The sequence below is a fragment of the Ranitomeya imitator genome, chromosome 4, assembly GCF_032444005.1.
Source record: "Ranitomeya imitator isolate aRanImi1 chromosome 4, aRanImi1.pri, whole genome shotgun sequence".
NCBI lineage: Eukaryota > Metazoa > Chordata > Amphibia > Anura > Dendrobatidae > Ranitomeya > Ranitomeya imitator.
This window is the reverse complement of record NC_091285.1, coordinates 582,546,492-582,573,682: the sequence shown is the minus strand read 5'-3', so window position 1 is coordinate 582,573,682 and position 27,191 is coordinate 582,546,492. Positions and strand designations below refer to the sequence as shown.

Sequence of the window (27,191 nt, the reverse complement as noted above, 5' to 3'; positions counted from 1 at the left end):
CACCTCCAGGCTGTGTAAGGGCTATTTGACCAAGAAGGAGAGTGATGGGGTGCTACGCCAGATGACCTGGCCTCCACAGTCACCAGACCTGAACCCAATCCAGATGGTTTGGGGTGAGCTGGACTGCAGAGCGAAGGCAAAAGGAGCAACAAGTGCTAAGCTTCTCTGGGACCTCCTTCAAGATTGTTGGAAGACCATTCCCGGTGACTACCTCTTGAAGCTCATCAAGGGAATGCCAAGAGTGTGCAAAGCAGTCATCAAAGCAAAAGGTGGCTACTTTGAAGAACCTAGAATATAAGACATAATTTTAGTTGTTTCACACTTTTTTGTTAAGCATATAATTCCACATGTGTTAATTCATAGTTTTGATGCCTTCAGTGTGAATGTACAATTGTCATAGTCACAAACATACAGAAAAATCTTTAAATGAGGTGTGTCCAAACTTTTGGTCTGTACTGTATACGTATATATATATACATATATATATATATACATACACACATAGTCATGGCCAAAAGTATTGACACCCCTGCAATTCTGTCAGATAATACTCAGTTTCTTCCTGAAAATGATTGCAATCACAAATTCTTTGCTATTATTATCTTCATTTAATTTGCCTTAAATGAAAAAACACAAAAATAATTGTCCTAAAGCCAAATTGGATATAATTCCACACCAAACATAAAAAAGGGGGTGGACAAAAGTATTCACACTGTTCAAAAAATCATGTGATGCTTCCCTAATTTGTGTAATTAACAGCACCTGTAACTTACCTGTGGCACCTAACAGGTGTTGGCAATAACTAAATCACACTTGCAGCCAGTTGACATGGATTAGAGTTGACTCAACCTCTGTCCTTGTGTGTACCACATTATGAATGGAGAAAATTGTGAGGAAGCATGAGCAATCTCAAGGCTACAAGTCCATCTCCAAAGACCTGAATGTTCCTGTGTCTACTGTGCGCAGTGTCATCAAGAAGTTTAAAGCACATGGCACTGTGACTAACCTCCCTAGATGTGGATGGAAAAGAAAAATTGACAAGAGATTTCAACGTAAGATTGTGCGGATGTTGGATAAAGAACCTCGACTAACATCCAAACCAGTTCAAGCTGCCCTGCAGTCCGAGGGTACAACAGTGTCAACCCATACTATCCGTCGGTGTCTGAATGAAAAGGGACTGTATGGTAGGTGACCCAGGAAGACCCCTCTTCTTACCCCGAGACATAAAAAAGCCAGGCTGGAGTTTGCCAAAACTTACCTGAAAAAGCCTAAAACGTTTTGGAAGAATGTTCTCTGGTCAGATGAGACAAAAGTAGAGCTTTTTGGGCAAAGGCATCAACATAGAGTTTACAGGAGAAAAAAAGAGGCATTCAAAGAAAAGAACGCGGTCCCTACAGCCAAATATGGCGGAGGTTCCCTGATGTTTTGGGGTTGCTTTGCTGCCTCTGGCACTGGACTGCTTGACCGTGTGCATGGCATTATGAAGTCTGAATACTACCAACAAATTTTGCAGCATAATGTAGGGCCCAGTGTGAGAAAGCTGGGTCTCCCTCAGAGGTCATGGGTCTTCCAGCAGGACAATGATCCAAAACACACTTCAAAAAGCACTAGAAAATGGTTTGAGAGAAAGCACTGGAGACTTCTAAGGTGGCCAGCAATGAGTCCAGACCTGAATCCCATAGAACACCTGTGGAGAGATCTAAAAATGGCAGTTTGGAGAAGGCACCCTTCAAATATCAGGGACCTGGAGCAGTTTGCCAAAGAAGAATGGTCTAAAATTCCAGCAGAGCATTGTAAGAAACTCATTGATGGTTACCGGAAGCGGCTGGTCGCAGTTATTTTGCCTAAAGGTTGTGCAACCAAGTATTAGGCTGAGGGTGCCAATACTTTTGTCTGGCCCATTTTTGGAGTTTTGTGTGAAATGATCAATGTTTTGCTTTTTGCTTCATTCTCTTTTGTGTTTTTTCATTTAAGACAACTTAAATGAAGATAATAATACCAAATAATTTGTGATTGCAATCATTTTCAGGAAGAAACGGAGTATTATCTGACAGAATTGCAGGGGTGTTAATACGTTTGGCCATGACTGTACATATATACACACACACATATATATATATATATATACTAGACTGTGGCCCGATTCTAACGCATCGGGTATTCTGGAATATGCATGTCCCTGTAATATATGGACAATGATGATTCCAGAATTCGCGGCAGACTGTGCCCGTCGCTGATTGGTCGAGGCAACCTTTATGACATCATCGTCGCCATGGCAACCATTATATCATCGTCGCTGTGCCCGTTGCTGATTGGTCGAGGTCTGGTGGCCTCGACCAATCAGAGACGCGGGATGTCTACGTCCTTTATGACATCATCGTCGCTGTGCTCGTCGCTGATTGGTCGAGGCCTGGCGGCCTCGACCAATCAGAGAGGCGGGATTTCCAGGACAGATAGACAGATGGAAAAACCCTTAGACAATTATATATATAGACTAGACTGGCCCGATTCTAACGCATCGGGTTTTCTAGAATATGCATGTCCCCGTAGTATATAGACAATGATGATTCCAGAATTCGCGGCAGACTGTGCCCGTCGCTGATTGGTTGCGGCAACCTTAATGACATCATCGTTGCCATGGCAACCATTATGACATCATCGTTGCCATGGCAACCATTATGACATCTACGTCGATACTGTGCCCATTGCTGATTGGTCAAGGCCTGGACAATGATGATTCCAGAATTCGCGGCAGACTGTGTCCGTCGCTGATTGATCGAGGCAACCTTTATGACATCATCGTCGCTGTGCCCGTTGCTGATTGGTCGAGGCCTGGCGGCCTCGACCAATCAGAGACGCGGGATTTCTACGTTGATGCTGTGGCGGCCTCGACCAATCAGAGAGCCGGGATTTCCAGGACAGAAAGACAGACAAAGACAGACGGAAAAACCCTTAGGCAATTATATATATAGATATGCATATATACATATACAGTATATATAAACATACATACACATACATACATATATACATACATATACATACATATATACATAATAATAATAATCTTTATTTTTATATAGCGCTAACATATTCCGCAGCGCTTTACAGTTTTGCACACATTATCATCGCTGTCCCTGATGGGGCTCATAATCTAAATTCCCTAATGTGATCAAAATAAGCTAATTTTTGCTTGGTTATCAGATAACAGCTCTTATTTAACTATGAAAAGGGAAGTTAGAGAAAAAATAAGGAGCATGTGGAAAATCCTGCCACATGCTTTCTCGCTACACCAAACTTAAGGCCCCCTAAGCTTTATCGCTGTAGTTTTCATTCCTGTTTTTTTAAATACTGATGCGGGAAAAAAAGTATAAGTGAGACCATAAACTGATCCACGCATGGTGTATAACGATTACACCATATACAAGAAAGAAACATGTCTCCTCTTCACTTATCTGGAACCTCCGCCAGCATGTGTAGAATAAACAGGCAAGTCTCTCCCGCTCATTACCATGACAATGACTCGCATTCCTGTTCATGCCACAATGTTGTTCTTGTGGCTTCTGTGGGTTTGGTTCTTTTGTGCTTTCACCTGCTGTTTCCTTTATTATGAGCTATTACGTACAGTTTTCTTTTATCGTCTTCCCAGAAACCAAAACCTTAAGTTAAACATTTGTTGGTGCTGTAGCATATAATGAGTATTCTTAGGGTTGATCTCCTCTGTCATGTCGCCTAAACGTACCACTGACTTGGTTACCACATCCTATCCTTCCCATAATGATAATCCCTTGTGTAAGTCTTTCCAAACATTACATAGTCAATGTTATCCGTTCCTCTGTAAACAGGCTGTGAGCTTGTAGCAGGGTGCAGTCACACAATGACCTCGCTCGATCACACCTACTGCATGGAGTCACACGTGGAACAGATCAGAGGTAATTGGGGCAACCGAGCAAGGTGTTTGTTTTATTTTTTTTTAAGGGTGATCATAGTCAGGGCTTTGGAGTCGGAGCACATTTTGGTGGAGTCAGAGGCGGTGTAATGGAAATTGAGGAGTCAGAGTTTTGGCTTACCAACTCCACCACCCTGGCAGGCTGTGGAGTGGGAGCCCATTTTGGCGGAGTCGAAGGCGGTGTAATGGAAATTGAGGAGTCGGAGTTTTGGCTTACCGACTTCACCGCCCTGATCATAGTGTTTGCTAACAATAAGTGGCTTCAGTAGGGATACTATTTCTGTGTGCAAGCCACAGGAGATGTACCTCTCCCTGTATTTAAAAGTTGGGAAGTATGCCATTGTTTGACTTCAGCTACAGTATGAGCCATGACCTCACTTTCCTCCACTGCATAATTTTTGTTGTTGTTGGTGAAAGTAGGTAATTCCGTCTTTTGCCATGGGATACCAAGATTTTTATACATGCCCCTGGCACGGGGACAGAATCCTGTAATTTGAATGCCCTATCAGGTGCATGTGAGATGTCCTGAGCTAAAAATTTTGTTGACCTGCAAAACACACTTTCTAGCAGAAATTTATAACAAAGCTTTGTGGATCCCTAATTTACTCTTCTAAATAATCACTTTTTTCCAAGATGTCTATTCGCAATTGGTACAATACTATGGTTTTAGATTTGCTGTGGATCATCTGCATTGGTGATTTTTATGACTAGTTATAAAGCAGTTGTAAGAAGTTATCATCAAAAGGTCCGGCATCAAAAGAGGCAGCTACAGAATAGGGAGCCGCACCTTAAAGTCTTCAAATACTATATTAAAGGAAGGGCTTGTGATCGGCTACTGTGTGGTCAGGTGACTTCAGCTGCACGTCATTGGTGAAAAAGTCACCTTACCGCAGCAGCCAATTACAGTCTGCAGCAATCGCGCAGGTGACCTCTACCTTCCGATGGTACCACGGAGTGGCCTATGCTAGCTTTGTTTATTTTTTAATTTTTGCCTTTTTCAGAACCTATTCTGTATGAGTTTTGCTTATCTCTCTTTTTTATGTTTATCATTCTGGGTGGGGTATGGGGTTTCCAGATGTATCCTGCTAATTCATCAGTTGTGACTTTTTAGTTGCAAAAATGTTGCCTACATGACCCAAACCCCTTCTCGTGGGGTGATTTGATGTATGGCTGAAATATTAGCAGAACCAACGTTTTTGTGCAAAAAAAAAAAAAAAATGCCACATGGGTTTTAAAGATCCTTTGTTTGCAAAAAAAAAAAGGACACTTGAACAACGTAAAAACCTATGTGTGTATTCTTGTGGCCAGAAAAGTGAATAAAACATTTTTTTTTTTTTAAATCGGTTCTTCAGATAGTGAAAAGATGTCTGTCCGTAAGGCCTCTTTCACACGTCCGTGTGTCCAGTATGTGTGGTGACACTTTTTCACATGTACCGGAGACACATACACACGTAGATACATTCAAGTGAATGGGTTGTGCTCATGGCAGTGTGTTCCCACAGACCATGTAGGCAAAACACGCTGCCATATCTAATATTTAACAGCAGCACAGACAGCAAAATGGCCCGCAGACGTACACACGGATGACACACAGGGATGTCATCTGTGTGACACGTGGCAGTGCTTGAGAAGCGGCACAGTTAGTGCTGTTCCCCGGCACTGGGTGCTGAAGATGGCTCTCATTATTCTCCCCTGCTCTGCCGACGGTCAGCGTGAACAGGGGAGAATGATAAGAGTTATATTCAACTGATATAAGTGACAGTGGCTGATGGGATTATTACTTGCATCAGCCTACACATGCTATCGATAATAAAAGTGAGAGTAGGCACCACCTGACGGGAGTATTAATCAGCCTGCGCTATAAATAAAAAATAAATGTGCCAATTCTGGCGCTTTGCTCGGCTCTTTCCACTTGCCCTGTAGTGGTGGCAAGTGGGGTTCCTATTTATGGGGTTGTTGTTTTTTTTATTTTTGTTTTATTACAGGAGACATTGGCTTCGATGGAATGGGTGTCAGGTGACTATAACTGTTTGTTATTTTTAAATAAGAATGGAGAAGTGTATTTTTATTTCAATTAAATACTTTATTATTGCTGTGTCTTTATTTACAGTACAACTATAGGATTAGCAATGGATAAGTGTCTTATAGACGCCTCTCCATTACTAAGCCGTGGGTCTGATGTCACCAGACAATACAACGGTGACATCAACACCACAAATATGAACCGCACTTGCCAACGCTGCAGGGCAAGTGGGAAGAGCCGGGTAAAGTGCCAGAATTGGTGCATCTAATAGATGTGCCTTTTCTGGGAGGCTGTGGGCTGCTATTTTTAGGCTGGCTGGGGGTCAGTATCCATGACCCCTTTCCAGCCTGAGAACACCATCCCCCAGCTGTCTGCTTTAGCAAGGCTGGTTGTCAAAAATGGGGGGGAGCCACACGGTTTTTTTAAATAATTTAAAAAAACAGTGGGGACCCCTCTACTCTTGATAACCAGCCTTGCTAACACTGACAGCTGAGGGTTGCACCCCCAGCTGTCAATTTAGCTTGTTTGGTTATCAAAAGTAAGGGGAACACATGCCGGATTTTGTATTTATTTATAATGCAAGCGACGGCTGATGGAGTAAAAGTCCCATCAGCTACCGTTGTTATCAACTGAATGTAATTCTCATCATTTGCCCATGCTCGCGCTGATCGCCGGCAGAGCAGGGGAGAGTTATGAGAGCCATTTTTAGCACCCGGTGCTGGGGGAACAGTGCTAACTGTACCACTGATTTCCTGGGGTCTGTCCTTGTGGCCCTGACGCCGCACACGTGTGCCGCAAGTATTACACACACGGACACTGATATCTCCGATACCGGAAATATCAGGATGTATAAAACCGGCCTAAGAAATATAAAAAGCTATATCAAACATGAGAGAAAAAAGGTTTAAAAATAACATATAATATCATTGCATAAGGATAAGGCCTCCTCAGTGAAAAAAATAAAATGGGCCTTATCCAGACGTCTGTTTTTCACAGATAGAACATGTACCCTTTATAGTCTATGGGGCTTTAAACTTTTATTTTTCATGTCCGTAAAACAAAAACTTTTTTATATGTTGGATCAAAAACTCACATGGCAGCATTTACATGAGCATTTGCAGGCCAACATCGGCACTGAAACAACCAGAGAAAATTATATGTAAGATTTGCGGATTCTCCGTATTTTGGTTCCACCCCGTTTTTGGCCAAGTTTAGACAAGCATATACAAAAGCGTCTGCTTTTCAGCCAGAAAAACACAGATATTTTTGATTTATATTGTCATCCATACGTAGAACTTTTTCCACCCACACGTTATCTGGCTTTTCGATCAGCAATATAAGAAATAGGGAACTGGATGTGGCCTTTACTATGTTAAGAACTGCAATGGATCGGCATACACTGGATGCCATATGGCTGGTGTCTGTATAGTGGCAGGTTTGGTTGTTTTTTTTTTATTTAACCCTTGTAGCTGCTCAATTGCACAGGGAAAAAAAATATTGTCTAGTTGTTAATTGGTTAACATTCCACGCTAAACATTACGCAGTTAGGGGGCTGGGAAGCAAGGGTTGGTTAGTACAGTAATGTTTAGTATTCTTTATGTTAGGCTAGTTTCACATTTGCGTTAGAATCAGCAGCGTTTAATCCGTATCCGCAAGTGCAGGAAAAAACGCATATAAACATGTACAAACGCGGCACTTTTTAGACGCATGCGGGAACGCATGTGGTTAAAAAACGCCGCGTTTGCACGCTTTTCCATGCGTTTTTTCCTGCATTTGCGTTTTTGGTGCGCATGGTGACAAATTTTACAGGAGAAAAATCTAGATAACCAGACACCGCCAATGGGACTACAGAGGGCGTGTATTATGGGATCTCTATATATAGACCCTAGGACTGCTGAAATCTTAACAGTGTGCTACTGTATCCTGTGTCATGATGGATCTTCGCATGGAGAGCTTTTATTTCAACCTGGATTTAAGCATCAAGCTGTTTCTTGCCTGTGTGTTTGCTTGGGAGCAAGACAAACATCGCGAAAGACGGAGAAGGAGACGTCGTAGGCGTTTTTGGAGACACCCCGTGAGAGCCGTGGAGCATATCACACGCTGTATGGCGAGCTTAATGCCAACCCGGACAAATTCTCGGAATATACAAGGATGTCGCAAGACTCGTTCCGGTATTTGCTTGCTCGTGTCCAAGGAACCATACGGAGACAGGACACCCAGCTCCGTAGAGCGATTCCACCAGAGGAACGTGTGCTGGTTACATTAAGGTACGTAACAAATCTAAACAAATGCCAGTGCTAATTTTGGTTGTTCTGACATGTACATGTTCTGACATGTTCTGCTAATGCACGCGCTCCGGCCGAGAGCTTCCCTGCACTGACTGTGAGCGCCGGCAGTAACAGCGGTGACGTCACCGCTGTGCTCTGCTTTACGGCCGGCACTGACAGTCAGTGCAGGGAAGCTCTCGGCTGGAGTGCGTGCATTAGCAGCGTTCCTGCCGAAAGCAGTTTTAACCCTGTGGACGCCGGGGGACGTGACAGACATCAGAATGTGACTATGTACTGGTTTTTTTTTTTTACTTTTACAATGGTAACCAGGGTAAATATTGGGTCACTAAGCGCGGCCCTGTGCTTAGTAACCTGATATTTACCCTGGTTACAAGTGAACACATCGCTGGATCGGCGTCACACACGCCGATCCAGCGATGACAGCGGGTGATCAGCGACCAAAAAGAGGTCCTGATCATTCCCCACAACCAACGATCTCCCAGCAGGGGCCTGATCGTTGGTCGCTGTCACACATAACGAGATCGTTAGCGGGATCGTTGCTACGTCACAAAAAGCGTGACGTTGCAACGAAATCCTTAACGATATCGTTATGTGTGAAGGTACCTTAACCCCTTTCTGACCTTGGACGGGATAGTACGTCCAAGGTCAGATCCCCTGCTTTGATGCAGGGCGCCGCGGTGAGCCCGCACCAAAGCCGGGACAGGTCAGCTGTTTTGAACAGCTGACATGTGCCCATAATAGGCGCGGGCAGAATCGCGATCTGCCCGCACCTATTAACTAGTTAAATGCCGCTGTCAAACGCAGACAGCGGCATTTAACTACCGCTTCCGGCCGGGCGGCCGGAAATGACGTCATCGCCGACCCCCGTCACATGATCGGGGGTCGGCGATGCGTCTCCATTGTATCCATAGAGGTCCTTGAGACCTCTATGGTTACTGATCGCCGGTGGCTGTGAGCGTCACCCTGTGGTCGGCGCTCACAGCACACCTGCATTTCTGCTACATAGCAGCGATCAGCAGATCGCTGCTATGTAGCAGAGGCGATCGAGTTGTGCCTGCTTCTAGCCTCCCATGGAGGCTATTAAAGCATGGCAAACGTAAAAAAAAAAAGTTGAAAAAAATGTTAAAAAAATAAAAAAAAAATATAAAAGTTTAAATCACCCCCCTTTTGCCCCAATCAAAATAAATCAATAAAAAAATATCAAATCTACACATATTTGGTATCGCCGCGCTCAGAATCGCCCGATCTATCAATTAAAAAAAAGCATTAACCTGATCGCTAAACAACGTAGCGGGAAAAAAATTCGAAACACCAGAATTACGTTTTTTTTGGTCGCCGCGACATTGCATTAAAATGCAATAACGGGCGATCAAAAGAACATATCTGCACCGAAATGCTATCATTAAAAACGTCATTTCGGCATGCAAAAAATAAGCCCTCAACCGACCCCAGATCACGAAAAATGGAGACGCTACGAGTATCAGAAAATGGCGCAATTTTTTTTTTTTTTTTTTTAGCAAAGTTTGGAATTTTTTTTCACTCAGATAAAAAATAACCTAGTCATGTTAGGTGTCTACGAACTCGTACTGACCTGGAGAATCATAATGTCAAGTCAGTTTTAGCATTTAGTGAACCTAGCAAAAAAGCCAAACAAAAAACAAGTGTGGGACTGCACTTTTTTTGCAATTTCACCGCACTTGGATTTTTTTCCCCGTTTTCTAGTACACGACATGCTAAAACCAATGATGTCGTTCAAAAGTACAACTCGTACAAAAATAAGCCCTCACATGGCCAAATTGACGGAAAAATAAAAAAGTTATGGCTCTGGGAAGGAGGGGAGTGAAAAACGAACACGGAAAAACGAAAAATCCCACGGTCATGAAGGGGTTAAGGAGCGACCCAACATTGAACTGGATGAACCTCTTGCAAACCCATTGCCTGATTACCAGCATCACCCGCTGCGGTCAACTGCTGAAGTTGGCCATGTGGAGATCAGACTGAACTAAAGAAATCCATATTGTCTTCTTCCTGAGAAATCTCGCTTACAACAAGATACATTTCTGCTGACTTGACATTTCCTTTTATGGAAGTAATCATGTGTGCATTCCTTCTTTCAATAGCAGCCTTTCATTCACCTTCCAGATGATGTAACTTTCTACTGATAAAGACTGGTATAGATTGTTTATGTAAGAGATAGTGAAATATGAGCGCTTGTGCGCATGTCTGTAAAAGAATAATTCTTTCTATATAAAGGGAGGGCAAAGCCCAGAGAGAGAGATGTGCTCCTGGGCTTCCCCTGTACATGATCACACAATACCTTGTTTGCGTGTCATTTACTCTGGATCCCTACCTCTAGTAAGCCAGGGACTGAGAAGAAGGACTTAACATTTCTTTGGCGCACCGAACAGGGACCCGAGATGAGAGTATTTGCTCGAGATTCACCTGCAGATACGGACAATGGAGATCTGGGATAATGGACGGCAAATGAACTGAAAAACCTGGCCAGGTAAGAGACATTATTAGTTCTCTTTTATCTGCCTTGTATTATCCGAAAGATCTCTATGAGCCGTGTCACGCTGGGTTAGTCTAGTAGTGAGTAGATACCTATAAAACTCGGGTTACTATATTGTATAGATTTATGAGTCCTGTCCCTGGCAGTGTGTGAACAGAGTGAAGGTTGTGGTATGTTGTGAAAAAAAGAGCAAAAGTGCGTAGAAAAATAAGCCGAAATAGTTGGGGTATAAGCCTTATACACGGAAGTCAGCCTAACTGGGTCATGTGGTTGCGTCCTTTCGGGGAGACCTCCGCCCATGCTTGACTCTCATTTAAGTGCTTAACCTCCTTCATTTCTGGATAAGGTTTGATAGAATGAGCCCAGGACGCGGGTCCATGAGCCTGGGACAAGTATGCTAACTGACACAGAAAGTTTTGTGATCTGTATGGGGTTGCTGGGTCTGTTTGCGTGCATAATAGCACTTAAGTACATTCTGCACATTAGAAAGAATGGAGCAGATCAGCCCTTCAATATTTTAGCTCCCTAGGAGAGAAGGCAACGAGACATCACCTAGGATAAGTGATTGTCCAAACGTCACCTGGGGTAGAAATAGCTAATATTGAAAAAAAAATAATAAAAAAGAAAAATGGGAAATAAACAGACAAAAACCGTCTTAGGACAAGTGGAAGCAGCAGATATCATACAGGAAAGATGTGGGAAGACAGTCAGAAGTCAGATTAGAAGGGTAAGAGAAAAATTGGGAATTTCAGAAGCACTTATGTTCAGTACAGAATGGGAAAAACTGAGTAAAGAACGAGGTGGAATTATCAAAGACAATGGGTGGGAAGAAATCATACACTGTATGATAGAGGTCTCAAAAACAGCTAAAGAGGAGAATTGGAAGTATGATCCAGACACTTCCAAATGGATTATGGGGAAGGGAAAAAGTTGTGACATAATCCCACCACCTTACCTAGATCCAAAAGCCCAATCATTTGTACCATCTGGAGGAGCAGAAGGAGGAAAACAATTTCCAGCCTTGTATCCCAATCTTGGTGGGGTAGGAGGATGGGTATGTTCACACTGTGGACAACAAAATCCAGATTGGAGAAATGATTGCCTAGTCTGTGGTACACCTAGACATGGCGCTGTACTTGCCCCTGTTAGGGTAGTACCAAGACCCTTTAGGGAACCTGGTGCTGACGGGGTAATGGGAACTAGATATCACCAGACCCGACAGTATTTTCCTTGGTCCCCTGCTGAAGGTATGTCCCTCCTGCATAATGCGCCTGATCCCACTCAATATCCCATCCGATTTGCACAATACATACAACAAATCATGCAGACTCATGCTGGGGTCTGGGCGGACGGGGAAGAATTATGTAGAATGAAAATGTCCCCCGGACTTTTTCAGGAATTATTGACACACCTACAGCCCAATAGACCAGTGGCAGAAGGGGGTGCCTTACAGACAGAAGCATCAGGTACCCAGTTCACAGAGGCATTAATAATTTTCATGAGAGAAAAACAGAGGGAAAGGGGATCTACGGGTGTGATTATGCAGAAATTTGGGCAAAGTATTGAAGAATATAGTCAAGAATTAGAAAATAGCTTTAGGGATGAAGGATTGGATTTGACTGATGCTTCAGTAAGGAGACTTTTTACAAAACAATTAATAGAGGGGCTAGATCCGAAAATCAGAGAAAAATTTAAATCCTCTACTCCAGATTGGAGAACAATTGAACAACCAAATATTGTGAAACAACGATGTTTAGGAATAGTCATGGATATGAGAGAGAATCGTAAGCCTGTTAGAATAGCACAAGCTAATACAGGAGGAAGAGTGAAACACAACTTTCCTTGCCACTACTGTAAAAAGCCAGGTCATTTCCAAAGAGAGTGCAGGAAGAAGTTGGCAGATATAAAGTCAGGCAAATTTGTTCCCAGAAATAACCCTCCCCAAACGGACAACCAGCAGAAATCTACCATCATAGATGGTCCCATACCAGATTCAGATTGACTCAATGTGTTACAAACTTCCCTACCAGCTAGAAGACCTATGATACAGGTGAATGTGGGGGGGAGAGAGATTCCATTTTTGATAGATACAGGTGCATCTTCCTCAATTTTGAATCAAGATTTTCTTCCGAATCCGGAAGATATTTCAGAACAAACAACTTTTGCTGAGGGTTATGATGGGGTAATTCGAACACTGCCATATACTGTGCCCCTAGAGGTCTCATTAGGACCTAAATGTTTTGCATCCAGATTTTTGTATGCCAGAGGTGCCCCAACATGTTTGTTAGGAACTGATGTCCTAAAGAAATTAGAAGCTAACATCAATTTTAGGGAAGATGGCACAGTCATGCTGACTATCCCTGATGATGCGGAAACATTAGAACAATATGTTAGAATTCAGGCTTTTGAGGATTATGCTGAAGAAAAAGAGTACACCACAGATCTAGACCTCTCAATGGTCCCAGAAACACTGTGGGCACAGGGTGACACCGATGTGGGACTATTGCATATCTCTCCTGTAAAACTATCTGTGCAACCAGGAACTGTTCTCCCACAGCTCAGACAATACCCTGTGAGTGCCCAGCAGGAACTAGCGATTACAAAACAGATAGAGGGATATAAAGAGAAAGGAGTTTTGGTAGAGATACAATCACCTGCTAACACTCCTCTGTATCCAGTCAAAAAGAGAACTCTTGATAAGAGTTCTATGCCCAAATATCGTATGGTACATGATTTAAGAGAAATAAACAAAGTTCTAGATCCAATCACCCCAGTTGTACCCAATCCTCATACGTTACTATCACAGATACCAGCCAGTTCTCAAGTATTTACTGTAATAGATCTTCCAAATGCATTTTTCTCGGTTCCTTTACACCAAGACAGTTGGCATTTGTTTGCATTTACATTTAAGGGCAAACAGTTGGCGTGGACACGCCTTCCACAGGGAATGATACACTCCCCTACTCTTTATTCAAATGCCCTACAAACAGTCCTCCAGAGGTTTGAACCCGAACCACAGGTAGTAATTTTGCAGTATGTGGATGACCTACTACTTTGCTGCCCAGATCTAGAAACTGCAGAAAGGTCCACTGTGAGTTTACTATGTTTCCTAGAAAAAGAAGGGTGTAAAGTGAATAGACAAAAGCTACAAGTTTGTCAGACCAAAGTGGTCTTTCTAGGTCATTGCATTTCTCAAGGTAAAAAGCATCTTACACCACAAAGAACTGAAGCAATAAGACAGATGAATGAGCCTAGAAATCATAAACAGCTACGAGCATTTTTAGGAATAGTGTCTCATTGTAGACAATGGATTATACATGCAAGTCAACTAATGCAACCACTGTATGACTGTGTAAAAAGTGAACCTTATTTGTTGACAAAAGAAGGTCAGATTTCGTTCCAACAATTAAAAGATGCCCTTGTTTCAGCTCCAGCGTTAGGGCTACCAGACTACACCAAACCGTTTCAGCTTATGGCTGCAGAAGTTGATTCCCATGCTACAGGAGTTCTTACCCAGAAGCATGCAGGGAAACAAAGACCAATTGCATATCTTTCAGCAAGGTTAGATCCCGTAGCTAGAGCAGCGCCAACCTGTGTACGTGTAGTTGTTGCTGTCTCACTATTGTTGGACAAAGCATCAGAAATTGTCCTAGAGTATCCACTCACAGTTCAAACTACACATGATGTTTATGGGATATTAAACCAGGTCCAACCAAAACACATTTCCATGGCCAGACATTTGCGGCTACAGTGTTCTTTGTTGCTCCCCTCTACTATCACATTTGCTAGGCTTCAGACTCTCAATATAGCTACACTGCTACCTCTCGAGTCTGAAGGGGGGAATAAGGACACTGATCCACACGCAAATTTTTTCCCTACAGACACACATGATTGTACAGAGCTCATTTTACAAGAAACGGTAGGCTTACCCAATGTATCCGAAACACCACTTCAAAATCCAGATTTAGAGCTGTTTATAGATGGTAGTAGGTTTGCAGATGACACAGGTAACTTCCATACAGGGTATGCAGTTGTGTCAGAATCTGAAACTCTCAAAGCAGAACCGCTTCCACCGAAACAATCTGCACAAGAAGCAGAACTAACAGCATTGATTGAAGCTCTTAAAATAGCTGAGAACCAGACAGCTAATATATACACTGATTCTAGGTATGCACATGGTATTGTGTTTGATTTTGGAGTAATCTGGAGAGCTAGAGGTTACATGACAGCGTCAGGACAACCTGTAAAACATGCTTCTCTGATCAAACAGATCTTAGAGGCTGCACAAGAAACAAAAGAAGTAGCAGTAATCAAGGTAGCTGCACATGTGAGACTCGACACTAGGGAATCTAGGGGAAATGATAGGGCTGATAAAGCAGCCAAAGCAGCAGCAGTCAAACCCTTACAACAGGTCCATACTGTAAATCCCACGGAAAATACTGAAGATAGACCGAGACAAGCACAGGAAGATGCAGGAGAAGAGGAGAGGGACAGGTGGAAAAAGGAAGGGGCAGAAGAACAAGCGGGAATTTGGAAGAAAGATGGACTAATATGTCTACCTAGAGCCTGGTATCCGATTGTAGTTGGTGGACTGCACCACCCTACTCATGTGTCTGCAAATGCAATGACACTACTGGCAAAGCAAGTCTGGTTGGCTCCAGGTTTTGGCAACTATGCAAGAGACTATTGTGCTGCATGCGCTATATGCCTGACACATAATCCCGGACAGACAACAAAGACCCCTATGAAGCACCACGTCCGACCTCTCTACCCGTTTCAGCGATTACAAATAGACTTTATCCAGCTGCCAAAAAGTAATGGGTATGAGTATGTGTTGGTATGTGTGGACATGTTCTCGGGGTGGCCAGAGGCCTATCCAGTTCGGAAGGCTTCAGCTAAAAACACTGCTGTAAAGCTAGTTGCCGAACTGATACCCCGTTACGGTCTCCCTGAAGTGATCGAGTCAGATAGGGGTACTCATTTCACTGGAGAAATATTTCAAAATGTACTGAAAATGTTGGGTGTTGAAAGTCAGTTACACACTCCGTACCATCCTCAAAGTTCTGGTAAGGTAGAACGCATGAATGGAACTTTAAAATTAAAAATACAGAAAGCCATGGCTGAAACAGGAAAGCCTTGGACAGAATGCCTTCCACTGGCCCTTTACTCAATACGCAATACCCCAAGGGGTAAGACTAAACTGTCTCCATATGAAATTTTGTTTGGCAGGACTGCCAATTTAGGATGTTATTTTCCACAGCAACTTGTGTTAAATATTGAGTCATTGACTTCTTATGTGCAAAATCTTCAGAAACAATTAACTAAGGTGCATGCACAAGTTTTTGCTTCCCTTCCAGATCCTGACAACACAGAAGGAAGTCACAAGTTGGAACCAGGTGATCAAGTCTATGTAAAAAGACACACCAGAAAGGCTCTAGAACCAAGGTTTGACGGACCCTTCCAAGTCCTGTTGACAACACCTACATCAGTCAAGCTTGAAGGAAAGGCATCATGGATACATGCAAGCCATTGCAAGAAAAGCAGTATAAACTCATGATATTGATGTTAATAATGATAACCTCAACGGAGGCGTGGGATAGACTGAATTCTCTAGCCCCTTTGAACAATAGATTCGTACAACATCATAGAAAATTAGTGCATGACTTGTTAAACAATACACAAACCCTGACAGATTGTTGGATCTGTACCCATTCGCCGGTATCAGCCACAAGTATACCTTTTCTAGCAGTTCCCGTATTAGCAGAAGAAATATTCGCTTGGCCTAATTGTTCAGACAACCTGGCCAACAACCAAATTGGTAATGCTAGGCTGTGGAATACTACAATCGCCATACCAATTGTGGGATGGGTAGAATTTCCTTGGTGGCAGGGTAATCTCTCAGGGAGTAACACACATCTACAATATTTAGCATTTAGGGGAGGAAAATGGGTACCTAGAAATAAGACTGGATTAACTAATTTAGGACAGGTCCCCACAGAAAATCTACAGCTTAGTTTCAGTACAACCGTCCCCCCCTCTGATGCTTTCAAACCTGTAGTACTGGAAAGATACATACATAATAGAAAATGGAAACATTCTAAATTGTTCCCCCAAGGTGATGCAAACAGTTGTACAAGTAAGCTGGGGAACCTGGTTTGTAATGAATCCAATGAGTATATCAAAGGAATGCCTGTATGTGGGAATCCCGCAGCCGGGTACTGTAGCCCCTTGGGACAAAAACCCTCTTGGTGTATGCTTCAGAATGTATCTAGATTTGTGGACTTGGCTCACAGATTGGTATTGCAGCACTCAGCTCTATGGGATCTGCCTGAAGGTACATTTTGGATATGCGGAGAAGGAGCATATAAATGGCTTCCCGTAGGTATAAAGGGTACTTGTACATTAGGACGCCTAACCCCGGCTACATTCATAATTTCAAATAAACAAGTGAATATGCAAGCCGTGCCCAAGCACACACTGTATAAAAGAGCTGCAGATAACTCACCACGTCCCTCGGGGAGGCCGCATATAGTACAAATGGGAATTCCCAACAAAATTGCTAGTACCATTTTTATTTATCCTATGTTAACACAGATGTGGGATAAATTAGTTAGAGCCACGGATTATCTAGATGATCAGATCTGGGATATATTGGATATACTAAACACTAGTATAGCTGTACAGAATCAGCTTATAATAGTCACTAACCAACATACCCTGGTATTGGATTACCTAACTGCCTCACAAGGGGGTATGTGTCAAATCATCGGACCCACCTGCTGTCATTATATAGACCCGAATAGTACTATGAGTATGACATTCAAATTAAAGGACGTACAACGACTCAGAGATCAGTATGACAAAGACAATGACCAGAATAAGGATAGCTGGTGGTCAGATACCTTTTCTTTTCTTAACCCAGCCAACTGGTTCAGAGGAATCGGTGGGTGGGTTGCTGGGATTATGCAGAGCATAATACATATAGTTATGATTATTGTAGTCATATACGTACTATTCCAGATTGTGCTCAAGAGTATCTCAGTATGCACAGATAAACTTTGTGTAATAGATGCAAGAGTATAAAGTTTTTTTTCCTTCTTCTCTTATGTTATCCTTTGCTAATACTGATTATTGCGCTTATTTTGCTATCCCTTTGTAATATCTGTACTTATTGCAAAACAAAGAAAAGGTTGCGAGAGTTAAACGGAAGAATTAATACTAGATTTGATTCTCTTATTGAATACAAGCATGTACATGTGTAATACCAAATAAAGGCTTTGTCTTTGGCCCTGTGGTAATAAAATAAATAAAATAAATAAAAGAAAATGTCAAAGGGGGGAATTGTGGAGATCAGACTGAACTAAAACAATCCATCTTGTCTTCTTCCTGAGAAATCTCGCTTACAACAAGATACATTTCTGCTGACTTGACATTTCCTTTTATGGAAGTAATCATGTGTGCATTCCTTCTTTCAATAGCAGCCTTTCATTCACCTTCCAGATGATGTAACTTTCTACTGATAAAGACTGGTATAGATTGTTTATGTAAGAGATAGTGAAATATGAGCGCTTGTGCGCATGTCTGTAAAAGAATAATTCTTTCTATATAAAGGGAGGGCAAAGCCCAGAGAGAGAGATGTGCTCCTGGGCTTCCCTTGTATATGATCACACAATACCTTGTTTGCGTGTCATTTACTCAGGATCCCTACCTCTAGTAAGCCAGGGACTGAGAAGAAGGACTTAACAGCCACATGCGGGACCAATTTGCTGCCTTTTTTTAATCAGATATTGGACATGTGTCATGGCAGGACAATGTTGTGTAAATGTCATGTTGGGATTTGTCTGTACCAGTTATTTTCTTAAATGTTACTAATATTTGTTGTTAATAAACTTTATTTTTTGGTATCTTAACCGTGTCTCCTATGTATTTCCTCTACAAACCAAGGCTGCCCTCACACTAGCAGTATTTGGTCAGTATTTTATATCACTATTTGTAAGCCAAAACCAGGAGTGGGTGATTAATGCAGAAGTGCTAAATTTGTTAATATTATATTTTTCCTGTAATTGTTCCACTCCTGGTTTTGGCTTACTAATACTGATGTAAAATACTGACCACATACTGCTAGTGTGACGGCAGCCAGGTTGTTAGTGGTAAGGTTGTTGACGTCATTGCATCCGGATTCTGTTCTGCAGTATCCATTGGACGCAGACTGAAGAGACAATGGCTGTTTAATACAAAACAGAACTTTACTCAAGTCAGGTATCAGAAATAATGAATTCATGATGCACATATAACAGCCTCATGAATTCACTATTTCTGACATGTCCAGGTGAGCATAGATATGCCTTGTATGACCGCCATCGTCCCTTCACTTTGTGTGAAATAGATAACGTACACAGAAGAGAAAAAGGAGGTTATACAAGGCAGTTCTCTACTCACCAGGTCAGGTGTCCTAACTAATGAGTTTTTGGACACCTGACCTGTTGATTATAGTTCTGCATTGTATTGCCACCATTTTCTCTTTTGTCTGCAACACTAGTCACAGACTAAGCAGAATGAAGAGATTATGGAGAAAATACAAGTATAACTTTTTTGGTCCACCTCATATCTCTATACTAAAGACACAAAGTGTTGTACTTGCTAACTACTAGAGCTATGATGTGGCCAAAAAATGAAGTGTGCGGCGCAGTGTTTTATTTGGCGCACGGTGTGTGTTGCCGGCGGCAAAATAAATAATTCACCACACATAACTGGGGGCAAAAAACAATAGTATTTATTTTCTTACAAACAAAATTTTTATTTAACTGCGCCTGCTAGGGGTAGAGTGATGGAAATGGGGGGTGTGAAGCTGTGAGGCCCGGCTAAGTGTGGACGACGCATGGGTGGCAGGAGAAGAGGCAATTAAACTAGTGGGGTCTGGTAGTTCGGGGATTGGGCTTGACACATGAGAGGCCTGAGATGCACTGGAAGGGTGAGACAAACCTGACATTACAGACACACTGGGAGGTGAGGAATATTCATGGTACGCATTTTTTTTCCCGTTCTGGGATCGAAGTGTTCATATGTCGTGGCATGGTCGTGGTGGGTGACCTGTCAGGGTCCGGCTGCACTGTGCTCGTAGAGCGTGCAGCTATGCCAGAGTCCATAGTGCTCGTAGAGCGTGCAGCCATGCCAGGGTCCGTTTTGCTCGTAGAGCAGAAGGCCATGCCACGGTCCTGCTGCTGCATTGTGGTGTCAGTGGAGGAGGTCCAAGCAGGAGCAGCGGTTGTCATGGTGGTGGCGGTGGGCTGTCCTACAGCACTCGGCATGGTGGTGGTACTGTACTGGTGTCCGGCAGTGCTAGGAATAGAAATGGCCGTGCAGTGGTATACAGCAGAGGTCGGCATTGAGGTCAATCGTGACAGTGTTGGCACAGGTAGATATGCCGCCACTGTCTGCTGAAAATACCGACTCTGCTGCATAGCCTGCACGTAAGCAGTATTGCAGGCCTGCATGACACTAAGCTGGAGATCAGGAGTAAGATGTTCCGACATGCCCTGTTCAATTTGGCTAAAAAAATTATGTGCTGGCCTCTGGAGGTCGGCTTTTACTTGGGCAAGGCTTTTGGTGACCTCCTGGATACGTGTATTCATATGGCTAATGGCAGTATCCAGTCGGTCACCCAAAGCCTTGAGTCTATCGTGAAAAACCGAGCTCAAGTGTAAAAACTCGGGCATGAGTGACCTGTCCGATGCCCTCTGCCGCTGCCGGGAGGAGCCCTAAAAAAAAGGGGCAGAGGACTGGGAAAGGGGAACACCTGATGGACCAGCGTTCTGGTCTCCAGTTAGTGTGGCAGGCCCACTTGCTGCAGGATGGCTGGGACGGGTCCGTGGCTGTCTGATGAAGGACCGCTCCAGAACCTGGGTCAACAGTGCTGCTCCATGTGCTGTGAACAAAGGGAAAAAAAATAATACCAAAAACTGAATAAACGCCAACTCCTGTTGAATGGAAACATACAGATCATGGCAATACAACACAACCTAATGCACAGGAGAAATACTTACGTTATCTGGGCAAGGACCGGTCTTAAAAATGCCAGAATGCGATGGTATTTATACTTTCGGATCCTTGCTCCAGAACCACTGGGAACACGGCTCTCTTGACGCAGGTCCTTGTTGAAGCGGTCCTTCATCAAACGCCAACGTGTTTTGACTTTGAGCACTGTTGAAAAAACGATACATAATGGTTAGACAATGGACTTTTGGCCGTGCTCACACAACTGTGTGTGATGACAGAAACTCCTGAGAGTTTCTCTCATCACACACAGTTGTGTGAGCACGGCCAAGGTCTCTGCTGCTTCACACTGCATTCGAATACTTACAAAATGCATTTGGGACCCGAGTAGGGGCGTTGTCCCAGCCATCCCACATCGCTTTGGCCACCTCATTCCATAGCCGCCGGATCGTCACGTTGTCCGAGTGCATGCAGAAAGAAAGAAATGGCAGAAATTAGGACATGTAGAGACAGAAAATAGAAAATAAAGGCATTGGCTAGGATATACTCACATTATTCAGAGTCTTGTTTGCTCCAAGGTGCTTTTGTCTGTCTGCTCTGCTTGTCTGTCTGCTGCGTAGTGACCTGCAACTGTCCACTCCCTCCCTTTATCACCTTGTATGTGGGGGGTGGCTTATCAGTGTCTAGACATGTTTTCCTGTTGCAACGCATGCGCTCACGAACGCAAGCAAACGCATGTGCTTGCGGACGCATGCGTTCACATAGACAGCAATGCGTTTTTTTGCCGCATTTCTCCCACTAACAACCGCATACGTTTCTAGGCGGCAAATTGACGCCTCTAAAATTACTACATGTAGCGTTTACCACGCCAAACTGCAGATGACGAAACGACGCATGCGTCGTCAAAAGCGGCAAAGCGCAATCGAATGCAGACACATGCGTCCCTAATTTTAAATATAGGAAAACACAACGCATGCGGATTATTGCGGAAGAAACGCAGCGGACACAAGCGCAAATGTGAAACCGGCCTTAGTAGTTGTGGGGGCATCATATTGCGTGGGGTCTATCATACTGAAATGGGGCTTTCAGAGCATCATACTGATTGGGGGTCATGATACTGTGCGGCTGTCTGTTGTGGTACATTGACAGGCCGTCATACTATGGTGACATCATGGTGTGGGGGGTATTATACTGTCATACTTTGCTGGAGGCACTACGCTTCACTACGGGGATAAAGGTGGACATATCATTGGTGCTACTGCACAAGAGGAACAGGTTCCACCACCGCCTCTAAGGCAGGTGGAATTGTGCATGGGAGGGGCTATTGGACTGCACAGGGGCCCTCTTCTGTGTCCAGCAGCCTTTGGTAATGTCATAATTTGTCAGGATGGGGGCATTTTTAAAAAAATGATACTGATGGTCAAGAAAGAGGCAAAAAAACTAAGGAGCTTCAGTATGGGATGATTAGTGAGCAAGTGTTACATACATTGCCCTCTCCTTATACTTGGGATACACGACTAAATGTTTTTTACTGGTGGATTTGGGGAGTCTAATTAGCGCCCCTGCACAGGATAAATTCATACAATGTGCACAGTTAGTAAACGCTGCAGGTTGGACGCTGCGTACATCCACACCGTCCAGATGTTACAGCATAGTGGATGGGATTTCTAGAAATCCCATGTCCACGGTGCATCCACAGACGCCCGCGGATCACCCGTGGAGACGGACATGTTGCGCATCTTTCCAGACAGCATGTCAATTTCTCTTGTAGAGACGCTCAGCCTCCGCAGGATAAAGCTCACCCATAGAATGTATTGGACGCGGTGACTCCGCACGGTGCAATGATCACATGCGGATTCATATGCGTTCTATAGCCGGCAGTGATCCAAAGCGCTGCCAGTGAGGTGCCATTACAGTACAGCCTATACATGGCCCCAGTGCCACATTGCCTTCACCATTCCACTGGTGACACATGGCGCCCGGCTGCTGATATAAAGCACACATGGATTCATATTCACTGGAGGTGAAGTGGGGGACTCCATGTTAACAGCTGCAGCCATCGCTGACCGCACAATATCCACATTGCTCACGGCTGAGACCTTCCCAGTAACGAGTCCGGTACACACCATGTGCGCGGCTCACATCTCCGCCACCTGCGTGACGTCACTCTCCCGCCGAAAGGTGTGTCCAAAATCTAGGAAAAACTTCTCAGAGGAAGTCCCGCCCGCAAACTTTTCTAAGATGTTGATTGGTCGCCAAGAAATCCGTCTCCACCAAGGCTAGAATCTGATTGGTCGCCTATAGAGGAGCGCTGAAGTGCCAAGGGGAGAATACAGGGAAAGTGAAGGGACTGGGAGCGAGTCAGGGACGAAAGGCGCCGGACTACAATGATCTGAGGACCGGGGGACACTGTGCGACTTACGTACCAGGACCCGCCCAGGACTGCGAGATGAAGAGTCTAAAATCCCGGCTGAAAAAGCACGAAGTGACCATCACAGTGAGTGCAGCTGGGTGGGACACATGGGAGGCTCAGGAGGTGACCATCACAGTGAGTGCAGCTGGGTGGGACACATGGGGGGCTCAGGAGGAGACCAGCACAGTGAGTGCAGCTGGGTGGGACACATGGGGGGGCTCAGGAGGTGACTACCACAGTGAGTGCAGCTGGGTGGGACACATGGGGGGCTCAGGAGGTGACCATCACAGTGAGTGCAGCTGGGTGGGACACATGGGGGGCTCAGGAGGAGACCAGCACAGTGAGTGCAGCTGGGTGGGACACATGGGGGGCTCAGGAGGTGACCATCACAGTGAGTGCAGCTGGGTGGGACACATGGGGGGCTCAGGAGGTGACCATCACAGTGAGTGCAGCTGGGTGGGACACATGGGAGGCTCAGGAGGTGACCATCACAGTGAGTGCAGCTGGGTGGGACACATGGGGGGCTCAGGAGGTGACCATCACAGTGAGTGCAGCTGGGTGGGACACATGGGAGGCTCAGGAGGTGACTATCACAGTGAGTGCAGCTGGGTGGGACACATGGGGGGCTCAGGAGGAGACCAGCACAGTGAGTGCAGCTGGGTGGGACACATGGGGGGCTCAGGAGGTGACTATCGCAGTGAGTGCAGCTGGGTGGGACACATGGGGCTCAGGAGGTGACCATCACAGTGAGTGCAGCTGGGTGGGACACATGAGGGGCTCAGGAGGTGACTATCACAGTGAGTGCAGCTGGGTGGGACACATGGGGGGCTCAGGTGACCATCACAGTGAGTGCAGCTGGGTGGGACACATGGGGGGCTCAGGTGACCATCACAGTAAGTGCAGCTGGGTGGGACACATGGGGGGCTCAGGTGACCATCACAGTGAGTGCAGCTGGGTGGGACACATGGGGGGCTCAGGTGACCATCACAGTGAGTGCAGCTGGGTGGGACACATGGGGGGCTCAGGTGACCATCACAGTGAGTGCAGCTGGGTGGGACACATGGGGGCACAGGAGGTGACTATCACAGTGAGTGCAGCTGGGTGGGACACATGAGGGGCTCAGGAGGTGAACACCACAGTGAGTGCAGCTGGGTGGGACACATGAGGGGCTCAGGAGGTGAACACCACAGTGAGTGCAGCTGGGTGGGACACATGGGGGGGCTCAGGAGGTGACCACCACAGTGAGTGCAGCTGGGTGGGACACATGGGGCTCAGGAGGTGACCATCACAGTGAGTGCAGCTGGGTGGGACACATGAGGGCCCAGGAGGTGACCACCACAGTGAGTGCGGCTGGGTGGGACACATGGGGGCTCAGGAGGTGACCATCACAGTGAGTGCAGCTGGGTGGGACACATGGGGGCTCAGGAGGTGACCATCACAGTGAGTGCAGCTGGGTGGGACACATGGGGGGCTCAGGTGACCATCACAGTAAGTGCAGCTGGGTGGGACACATGGGGGGGCTCAGGTGACCATCACAGTGAGTGCAGCTGGGTGGAACACATGGGGGGCTCAGGAGGTGACCATCACAGTGAGTGCAGCTGGGTGGGACACATGGGGGGGCTCAGGAGGTGACCACCACAGTGAGTGCAGCTGGGTGGGACACATGGGGCTCAGGAGGTGACTATCAGAGTGAGTGCAGCTGGGTGGGACACATGGGGGGGGCTCAGGAGGTGACCATCACAGTGAGTGCAGCTGGGTGGGACACATGGGGCTCAGGAGGTGACCATCACAGTGAGTGCAGCTGGGTGGGACACATGAGGGGCTCAGGAGGTGACCATCACAGTGAGTGCAGCTGGGTGGGACACATGGGAGGCTCAGGAGGTGACCATCACAGTGAGTGCAGCTGGGTGGGACACATGGGGGGCTCAGGAGGAGACCAGCACAGTGAGTGCAGCTGGGTGGGACACATGGGGGGCTCAGGAGGTGACTATCACAGTGAGTGCAGCTGGGTGGGACACATGGGGGGCTCAGGAGGTGACCATCACAGTGAGTGCAGCTGGGTGGGACACATGGGAGGCTCAGGAGGTGACCATCACAGTGAGTGCAGCTGGGTGGGACACATGGGGGGCTCAGGAGGTGACTATCACAGTGAGTGCAGCTGGGTGGGACACATGGGGCTCAGGAGGTGACCATCACAGTGAGTGCATCTGGGTGGGACACATGAGGGGCTCAGGAGGTGACTATCACAGTGAGTGCAGCTGGGTGGGACACATGGGGGGGCTCAGGAGGTGACCATCACAGTGAGTGCAGCTGGGTGGGACACATGGGGGGGCTCAGGAGGTGACCATCACAGTGAGTGCAGCTGGGTGGGACACATGGGGGCTCAGGAGGTGACTATCACAGTGAGTGCAGCTGGGTGGGACACATGGGGCTCAGGAGGTGACCATCACAGTGAGTGCAGCTGGGTGGGACACATGAGGGGCTCAGGAGGTGACTATCACAGTGAGTGCAGCTGGGTGGGACACATGGGGGGCTCAGGTGACCATCACAGTGAGTGCAGCTGGGTGGGACACATGGGGGGCTCAGGTGACCATCACAGTAAGTGCAGCTGGGTGGGACACATGGGGGGCTCAGGTGACCATCACAGTGAGTGCAGCTGGGTGGGACACATGGGGGGCTCAGGTGACCATCACAGTGAGTGCAGCTGGGTGGGACACATGGGGGGCTCAGGTGACCATCACAGTGAGTGCAGCTGGGTGGGACACATGGGGGCACAGGAGGTGACTATCACAGTGAGTGCAGCTGGGTGGGACACATGAGGGGCTCAGGAGGTGAACACCACAGTGAGTGCAGCTGGGTGGGACACATGAGGGGCTCAGGAGGTGAACACCACAGTGAGTGCAGCTGGGTGTGACACATGGGGGGGCTCAGGAGGTGACTACCACAGTGAGTGCAGCTGGGTGGGACACATGAGGGGCTCAGGAGGTGACCATCACAGTGAGTGCAGCTGGGTGGGACACATGGGGGCTCAGGAGGTGACCATCACAGTGAGTGCAGCTGGGTGGGACACATGGGGGGCTCAGGTGACCATCACAGTAAGTGCAGCTGGGTGGAACACATGGGGGGCTCAGGAGGTGACCATCACAGTGAGTGCAGCTGGGTGGGACACATGGGGGGGCTCAGGAGGTGACCACCACAGTGAGTGCAGCTGGGTGGGACACATGGGGCTCAGGAGGTGACTATCAGAGTGAGTGCAGCTGGGTGGGACACATGGGGGGGGGCTCAGGAGGTGACCATCACAGTGAGTGCAGCTGGGTGGGACACATGGGGCTCAGGAGGTGACCATCACAGTGAGTGCAGCTGGGTGGGACACATGGGGGCACAGGAGGTGACTATCACAGTGAGTGCAGCTGGGTGGGACACATGAGGGGCTCAGGAGGTGAACACCACAGTGAGTGCAGCTGGGTGGGACACATGGGGGGGCTCAGGAGGTGACTACCACAGTGAGTGCAGCTGGGTGGGACACATGGGGCTCAGGAAGTGACCACCACAGTGAGTGCAGCTGGGTGGGACACATGGGGGCTCAGGAGGTGACTATCACAGTGAGTGCAGCTGGGTGGGACACATGGGGCTCAGGAGGTGACCATCACAGTGAGTGCAGCTGGGTGGGACACATGAGGGCCCAGGAGGTGACCACCACAGTGAGTGCGGCTGGGTGGGACACATGGGGCTCAGGAGGTGACCATCACAGTGAGTGCAGCTGGGTGGGACACATGGGGGCTCAGGAGGTGACCATCACAGTGAGTGCAGCTGGGTGGGACACATGGGGGGCTCAGGTGACCATCACAGTAAGTGCAGCTGGGTGGGACACATGGGGGGGCTCAGGTGACCATCACAGTGAGTGCAGCTGGGTGGAACACATGGGGGGCTCAGGAGGTGACCATCACAGTGAGTGCAGCTGGGTGGGACACATGGGGGGGGCTCAGGAGGTGACCATCACAGTGAGTGCAGCT

The 27,191-nt window shown here is 46.3% G+C and overlaps 1 protein-coding gene across 3 annotated transcripts in view; it reads left to right on the top strand.

Annotated features, from left to right (window-relative positions):
- The first annotated feature begins 23,049 nt into the window (after nt 1-23,049).
- The window catches only part of UACA (uveal autoantigen with coiled-coil domains and ankyrin repeats), a 122,083-nt gene continuing 117,941 nt past the window's right edge, over nt 23,050-27,191 (top strand). Inside the window, exon 1 of one of the 3 annotated variants that reach the window (XM_069766446.1) lies at nt 23,050-23,262. Coding sequence is in view for 2 of the 3 variants with exons in the window: in XM_069766444.1 (XP_069622545.1) it covers nt 23,215-23,262 (48 nt within the window). In the remaining variant the exon portion in view is untranslated. The remainder of the gene's footprint in view (nt 23,263-27,191) is intronic. The other 2 variants (XM_069766444.1, XM_069766445.1) reach the window with 2 other exon arrangements.